Source organism: Physeter macrocephalus, chromosome 20 (assembly GCF_002837175.3).
Source record: "Physeter macrocephalus isolate SW-GA chromosome 20, ASM283717v5, whole genome shotgun sequence".
Lineage (NCBI taxonomy): Eukaryota > Metazoa > Chordata > Mammalia > Artiodactyla > Physeteridae > Physeter > Physeter macrocephalus.
In genome coordinates, this window is record NC_041233.1 from 34,620,455 (window position 1) to 34,628,813 (window position 8,359).

The following is an 8,359-nucleotide window of genomic DNA, read 5'->3' on the forward strand; positions in this document are numbered from 1 at the left end:
CCTGCGCCTCTCTCTGGTCGCTCTGTGGGCTCTGGAGTAGCAGGTGGCAGAGGGGCTGAGTGAGCCTGTGCTGAGCCCTTTTCTCTTTCTTCAAGCCTGGGGTGAGGGATCACATCCAGCCTTGATCTCCCACAGACTGTAAGTGGGGAGAGTCCCAGAGATGAGCTGGCCCCAAAGAGGCCCCCGCTCGGGCTTGGGCTGCAGCAGATTCAAACCAACATCAGACTTCCATGCACTGCTATGGAAACCATGCAGAATTCACTGTGACTAAGACTCCTGGCACTATAGATTTCCCTAAATGTCTTTCTGAAGCCTCTCAAAGCCAATTCACTCTAACACGTCTTCTGTGGATTACCCAGTTCACTTCAGATCCAGTCTTTTTATGGATTTACTGTCACACCTAAGCATGTAGGACACATGATGTCCTACATGCTAAGGTGTGACACGAATTCCACCAAGTCATAGGTATGCCGATGTACGCACAGGGATGCACACACACACGCACCCACACACACAAGGTGAGGTCCTGCTGAGTAGCACGTGCACTGCCGACTGAGACAGACTCTCCTGGGGCCAGTGGCAGCCTGCAGAGTGGGTTATCTGGCAGCCATGAGCAAGCTGGTTGCCTCCATTTTTTTACTTAACTTGTGATCTTGGGCAAGTTACATAACCTCTCCGATACTAAACTCCTTATATAAAATGAAGATAATAATAACACGTATCCATGAACCCCAGCTTACCAGCCCTCAAATGCCGGGACAGGAAGCGTGGCAAGGGGAGAGGCCTGGGAGGGGCCTGGCTGGGTGACCACAGAAAGAGCTCAGCCTCCTGGAGCGGGAAGAGGGTGCGAGTGTGAGAAGAGGCTTGTCTTTGGCCTTGGCCTGGAGGGTACCCCTTGCACACACCTTTTTGATCGTGTCCAGCATGGACCTCCCTCCGTTCCACGGCTTGGTGGACTTGCGGATGCAGTTGAGGCTTGCCATGCTGTGCCACTTCCGATCCTCCAGCTTCCTGTGGAAGGCGTTGGCCAACATCAGGACACTGTCGTATAGGTAGAGGTTAGAGATCTGCAAAGACACAAAGATGGTGAAACCCTTTCCACTGGTGCATTTCCAGGGACAGGGAGAAACCAGTAGAGGACCAGAGTGACCCACGATGCTAACACTGAGAAGTGGGGCCCAATACCTAGGCCATGATCTTTCGGCTTCCAGTTGGTCATCCAAGCACCCAGCCAGGTGCTGGAGTCCTGAGTAGAATCAGACCTGGCCCTGCTTCAGGAACTAGAGTGGGAGGTGGATCTGTACATCAACAGAACCAGTGCGATCAGAGCCGTGACTGAGGCTTGGACACAGCTCTGTGTAAGACTGGAGGGGGCATCACACTCAGGTAACAAAGGATGGAGGGAAGGATGGGTAGAAAGCTCAGTCTAGAAGGATTAGGATAAAGGGTGAGCAGCATTGTAGAGAGGGCACCACATGTGAAGAGGCATGAAGGTGCAAAGAAGCTGGCCAGGTAGAGGAGGTTCCACCAGCATTTTCGGCAAAGGATGAGACAGTAAAGATTTTAGACTTTGTGGGCCTTATCAGTCTCTTTTGCAACTGCTCAACCATGCTGTTCTAGCAGGAAAGCTGTTCCAAATGGTACAGACACAGAGGATATGCCAAGAAAAGTTTATTTAGAAAATAGACAGTGGGCCACAGCTGGCTGACCCCTGGGTTAGAGGGACTGAAAACATTTCAAGATGTCTGCGTCAAGGGGACAGTACGGAGGCAGGGATCATGACCTTGTGGGCCATGCTAAAGAGGAACAACATAGGTGGCTTTAGGATCTGTGCCTGAAATCAGATATGTGCCTTAGAAAGACCACTCTGGTCCCTCGACAAGCCTAGGGTAGATGGTGGCCTGAGTGACACTGGCAGCTTCTGTGAGATTCTGGAGGCCACGGAGCCTGCGCTGCAGTGACATCACTGCTGGCTAGGGGATGCATTTGGAATTTGCAACCATGAGCCTCTGAGAATTACTCCTTTGCTTAGCTGTCCACAGTAGAGCTGGATCTTAGAGGAGACATAGTCCCTCTCAGAACTCTCGAGAGCACGGTAGTAAGGGAAAGTTTGTAATAACAGTGAGAAAAGCGGCACCACAGTGGTGAGATGCAGGGGTGGGACAGGTCTGGGCCACCCTCGTGACCGTGGTTAAGACCCGGATGGGCATGAGCCTGGACTCCAGCGGTCACAAGAGCGCTTGGTGGGGAGGAGGGCAGCCCTGCTTACCGAGGTTACCACCACCGCACCCCACCCCGCTCCTCCAAGGGGTTGCCACGGAGCACGAAGTGGCGGGGGGAAGTAACACCCACCCTCGGTCAGGTCTGTGACCCCTCACGGGTAACTGTTGCACAAACAACCATTAGCCAAAGTGGGTCAAGGGGATGATTCTCTGCACACCTCAGCAGCAAGGTGTCTGCTAAAAATATTTCAGAAAAACAAAATCGCCGGATATACACAGGAGAATGTGTTGGCCTCACAGGGCTCCTGGGAAGATCAAATAGGATCCTTGGGCTGTGGGAAGAATTCCAGCCGCCTCCCACTGCTCCCCAGTATGCCCCTCACGCCCTCAGCACCTCCATATCTTGTTCTCAGCCTGCAATTCCCTTCCCCACAAGTCTTAGATGGGATACCCCCAAAGCAGAGGCCCAGACAGGAACTTGGGTGTTAGGAACTGTCCTCTGCAACTGAAATCAGAGGTGGCCCAAAGGAGCTGGTCCAGGGCATCACACACAACTGCTCCATCGTGCCCTTTCCCCAACTCATGCTAACCTCCGGGGGTCATCTCTGCCGTGACATGTCTGAGCAGAGCTGACCTCTTCCTCCACGGATGTCCCTGTGCTTGACCATTCCTGCACAGCCCTGTCCTATCCACCCTCAACTGGTGTCCCTGCAGTGGGACCAGGAATTTTGTCACTAAGGCCTGCATGTCTGACGCCTCTCTATTCGGTAGGTGGAAGATGGCCAGGAGCATGCCTGGCGTGACCGACCACTGCTGATTTAAACAAGGTCCTCGGGCCACAGGGAAGCAGGCAGGTCAGTGCCTAGTGACCTTTTTCAGGGTCCTGCGCTACACAGGTGCTTACCTGACAGTAGAGAGAAATCACTCCCACCACCGGGAATTCACCCCCTGTCCTGCAGGGAACAGACAGGACAGAACACTGTCTCCCACTCCTTGAACCCTGGGGGATCACTGCCTTGATGAGAAAGACAAACCCACTCCCCGCTCTTGTCAGCCCCCAGCTCTCAGGAGCCTCTACGACTGCAAAATTATTTCTGACATGTGTACCTCCCCTCTGAAATACAAACCAATAATGGAGGTGTTCTAAGAGGATGTAAGCCACTTAGAGTTGGCTTGGTCTTATTTTTTATTTTATTTCTTCCAAAAGTATAACTCAAAGCTGAGAGTCCTTGATGATGTGAAGATTTCTCTTCTCAAGACGTTTGTGGATCTCCCGGCCACCCACTCACAGCCAATGCTATTCAACCAGCTGGGACCCTTTGACCCACATCCCCGCCTATACGTGCATTCACACACACACGAGGCAACACCTCCCCTGCAGTGGCCCAGACTAGCGCCCAGTGGAATTTCCTTTTTTCCCTCCAGCACTTCTAGTCACAATAAATTAAAGTACTTAATTACATAAGTGATTCATATGATACAAATGTATGAATGCAGAAAGGCCTGTCATGAAGAGGAAAAAACAGGATGTGACTCAGAAAGGCCAAAGGAAGAACAGGTTTGAGCAATGCTCTTTTCCAGGTCTATATATTTTCACTATCTCTAGAACTCAGCACCAACCAAGACACACGGTTGGTGCTTAATGCATGTTTGATGGATGGATGCCTGGTGGATGGGTGGATGAGTCTGGATGGATGGGTATGTGGGGGTGAGTGGGGAAGATGGGTGGATGGATGGATGGATGGATGGATGATGGATCTCTGCGAAGAATGTACACATTGATCTTGGTTCACAAAAAGAGAAAACATACAAAATAGCACGAAAAAGAGATTTTCTGCCTCCAACTTTGACTTGAGAGGGTAACTCCTTTGTTCAAACAAAAATCTGGTTCTCGTTTATAGCTTGCTCAGAATGTCTGCTTGAGCCTTCGTGAGTCAACTTGGAGTTGTTTCCATCTCTCCACTCACTCCTGCCCCTTCTCTTGTAGGGTGCTGTCTCAATACTTCTCCCTGCCTTGGCAAAAGCTAACACTCCAGTACCTATCTGTGGCTACACGGTCTGCTCACCAACCTCAGCATCCTCACTTAGGTGACTTGCCAGGTCCACTGGTGGGTATACAAAGGGAGGGATGCTACCCTCACAGTCTGGCTGTCCAGAGAAGGGACTTTTAGGGGAAAAGATCAAGAACATATATATAGTAAAAAGGCAGCCTCTGCTTGGGGCTCCCTCCAGGTCCTGACAAACGTAAGAAAAGCCTTTCCTCACGGTGGGTGGGTGAAGACCAGTGTCCCAGTGTCCCGGCTTGGTAAAGCCAGGACCCTGAGCCAAGAGGAGAAGTGTAGAAGGACAGAGGCTCTCAGCTGCATGGACCCTCACTCATTGCTGGTCTCGAGGGGCAAACAGCCCGAGCTGGAGCTACAGGTCACAGGGTCAGAGAAGGGGCCCTGGCCTGAAAGAGTCCTTGCCTCTCTCCCTCACATCTCAGATGAGGTCCAGCACAGAGTTCACTAGCAAAAGACAGACAAGCAGAGCAGACACTGTCACCTCATCCCTCTGCTGGCAGAAGCCCTGGGCTCTGGCTGGCCTAGGAACACTGAAGCACTAAAGTGACAAAAGACTGTAAAAAGCATTTCAGGTAAGAGCAGACTTGAGAAGCTAAAGAGAGGCCAAGTGTCGAGGCCAAGGGCGTGGCAGAGGAAAGACCCAGATGCACAGCAAAAGACCTGGGACCAGGTCAGAGATGCCAGATGGAGTAAAGTCAGAGGCAGACAAGAGCCAGAGCTGGGAGAGGCTTTCCTGGGAGCCTGTGGCCTCCATTCTAAGTGGATACACAGCTGCAAGGGGCCCAGCTGGTTCAGTAAGCCACCCTAGAGATGCATGCTGGGGTCCCCTTTTGCTGTCATACAGTACAACTCTTACTCTACCATGTGGGGAGCTTAGCTGGGGCCCTGGGAGGGTGAGCGAGAGCTTTAGATTCATCACAACCTGGGCCAGCTCCACTCACTGCTGAACCCCCAGAGTGGACAGCGGCACATGGGTACAGCACATGCCTGATAAACGCTCACTGTATGGGTGAACTGAACCTCCTCTTGAACTTACTTGCGAGGTGATGTTGAACAAGTCATTTAAAGCTCTAGCCTTATCTTGATGACAATAAAACACAGTGCGATCAAGTGGCCCTGGAGAGGTGCAGTGGGGCAGCCCTGATTTACCCGCCCTGTGAAATGCAGATGGTGATAACCCTGGGTGCCTAGTACCATCCTGAGCTCTTTGCATGCATTTCTGTTTTGGGGGGGTAACAGGGACAGAAAGGAATGGAAGGGGAAATGAAGGACCCAAGCAGGCTCCTGAATTCAATGTGGATGAGCTGAGAGCGTGTCCAGGGGTATCGCTGGCGGCTGGGGCCCAGCGTGGGTCTTGCACACAGAAGCATGGGGACTATCGTGAAAAGCAGTTTCTATCTTCCACCACCACTCACCCTCTCCTCCAATGCCCCTTGGTCCGAAAGCTTTTCAAGGGCAAGCAGGGGTCATATCTGGCTTCTGTAGCTTCTGGGTCAAAAGACTGAACAAGGATCAGCCCTGAGTCTCACATCCCCAGCGCTGCCTGAAATCTGCTCACCTGGGAGCATGTCCCTGGCTTCCTCCTGGCCCGGCAGCAAGGTCACATCTGCCATAGCCCCCTGGGCCTGATCCGGGCCTTTCAGGTCTGCATGTTCTGAAGTGCTGCAGAGCTGCCCTTTGAGGAAAAGGCCACTTCTCTGCTCCCGGGGTGTTCTATAAAAGCTGCCATTACAGGAAGGCCCAGAGTGAGGGCCTCTACAATACCCTGACCCAGGTTCCTGAAAGGGAAGTGGCTTGGCCCACTTCAAAGGCCTGACATTTGCACTGCAGGGCTGGCTCAGCCACGGGAGCCTGGTGCACAGCCAGTCCTGCAGCAAGACCACCAGGTGTACAGGGGAGAGGAGAAGGCAGGCAGGATGTGACTAGGGGCAGCTGCAGCCCAGTACCTGTGGGAGGTGCCATGCCCTGCACACTGTCACCGGCTGCCCGACCCCTTCCCAGGCTTAGGGGTTTCACCCCTGGGGAAGCTTCCTAACATCCTCTCTACATGGTCACTTCCCACGGCCACCGCATAGTTCAGGTGCCCTCATTTCTCCCTGGGGAGATGGTAACCCCTGGTTACCTCGTCTCCCAGCCCAGGCCCTCCAATTCCACCCTGCACCAAGTTGTCGTTCTCAGATGCACATCCTGCCCTGTCACAACTCCAAGGGCTGCACCCCAAGCCTCGATGCCCTGCAGCTGCCCTCCTTGATGATTGATTTCCAAACACTTCTTGCCTCTCACCCCTTGCCTCAGTCACTGAATACAGCCCCTGCTCTCCTTGGCTTCTTGGCCTTTGCATATGCCATTCTCCATAACTGGAATGTGCTACTAAATGGAGATTAAAATTCTCAATTTATTTGGAGTTAGTGAGAATTCGGAGAGACAACATTTGTGAAACGTCTAATATAGGAACTGGCCTATAATAAGTGCTTAAGGGATGTTTGTGGAATTAATGGATGTTGAATGAATAGTTTTAAATCTGCTCTTAGCAAAAAACACCCATGTAAACAGATGTCAAAGTGTCTGGAAAGAGGATGCCTCTTAGAATAGGAGTGATGGAAGGACAGAAGCCACCCTGGGAAAGGAAACAGGACCTCCACATGGGTATATTCCATGTGGAACTGTTCATCTATAGTCAGAATCTGGGTTATGTGCTCCCATGAGATGGGGGCATCCTGGCAAGGATTGCATTTCCAAAGTCAATACCTACATAAGAGGCAGGTCCTCAGGAGCTGAGGAAGATGGCAGTAGAGTAAGATGCGGAGATCACCTTCCTCTCCACAGATACATCAGAAATACATCTACACGTGGAACTGCTCCTATAGAACACCCACGGAACGCTGGCAGAAGACCTCAGACCTCCCAAAAGGCAAGAAACTCCCCACATACCTGGGTAGGGCAAAAGAAAAAAGAAAAAACAGAGACAAAAGAATAAGGACGGGACCTGCACCAGTTGGAAGGAGCTGTAAAGGAGGAAAGGTTTCCACACACTAGGAAGCCCCTTCGCAGGAGGAGACTGCGGGTGGCGGAGGGGGGAAGCTTTGGAGCCGCGGAGGTGAGTGCAGCAACAGGGGTGAGGAGGGCAAAGTGGAGAGATTCCTGCACAGAGGATTGGTGCCGACCAGCACTCACCAGCCCGAGAGGCTTGTCTGCTCACCCGCCGGGGCAGGTGAGGGCTGGGAGCTGAGGCTCGGGCTTTGGTCAAATCGGAAATCATAAAGATCAGATCAGAAATAAATGAAAAAGAAATGAAGGAAACGATAGCAAAGATCAATAAAACTAAAAGCTGGTTCTTTGAGAAGATAAACAAAATTGATAAACCATTAGCCAGACTCATCAAGAAAAAAAGGGAGAAGACTCAAATCAACAGAATTAGAAATGAAAAAGGAGAAGTAACAAGTGACACTGCAGAAATACAAAGGATCATGAGAGATTACTACAAGCAACTATATGCCAATAAAATGGACAACCTGTGTGATTAAAAATCTTCCAACAAACAAAAGCCCAGGACCAGATGGCTTCACAGGCGAATTCTATCAAACATTTAGAGAAGAGCTAACACCTATCCTTCTCAAACTCTTCCAAAAGATAGCAGAGGGAGGAACACTCCCAAACTCATTCTATGAGGCCACCATCACCCTGATACCAAAACGAGACAAAGGCGTCACAAAGAAAGAAAACTACAGGCCACTATCACTGATGAACATAGATGCAAAAATCCTCAACAAAATACTAGCAAACAGAATCCAACAGCACATTAAAAGGATCATACACCATGATCAAGTGGGGTTTATTCCAGGAATGCAAGGATTCTTCAATATACGCAAATCAATCAACGTGATACACCATATTAACAAACTGAAGGAGAAAAACGATATGATCAACTCAATAGATGCAGAGAAAGCTTTTGACAAATTCAACACCTATTTATGATAAAAACCCTGCAGAAAGTAGGCATAGAGGGAACTTTCCTCAACATAATAAAGGCCATATATGACAAACCCACAGCCAACATCATCCTCAATGGTGAAA

General features: G+C 50.8%; 1 protein-coding gene across 1 annotated transcript in view; it reads right to left on the reverse strand.

Annotated features, from left to right (window-relative positions):
• The window catches only part of GRID1 (glutamate ionotropic receptor delta type subunit 1), a 704,191-nt gene that overhangs the window by 214,023 nt on the left and 481,809 nt on the right, over positions 1–8,359 (reverse strand). Inside the window, exon 7 of the mRNA XM_024132152.3 lies at positions 906–1,067. Within this exon, the coding sequence (XP_023987920.1) occupies positions 906–1,067 (162 nt within the window). The remainder of the gene's footprint in view (positions 1–905; positions 1,068–8,359) is intronic.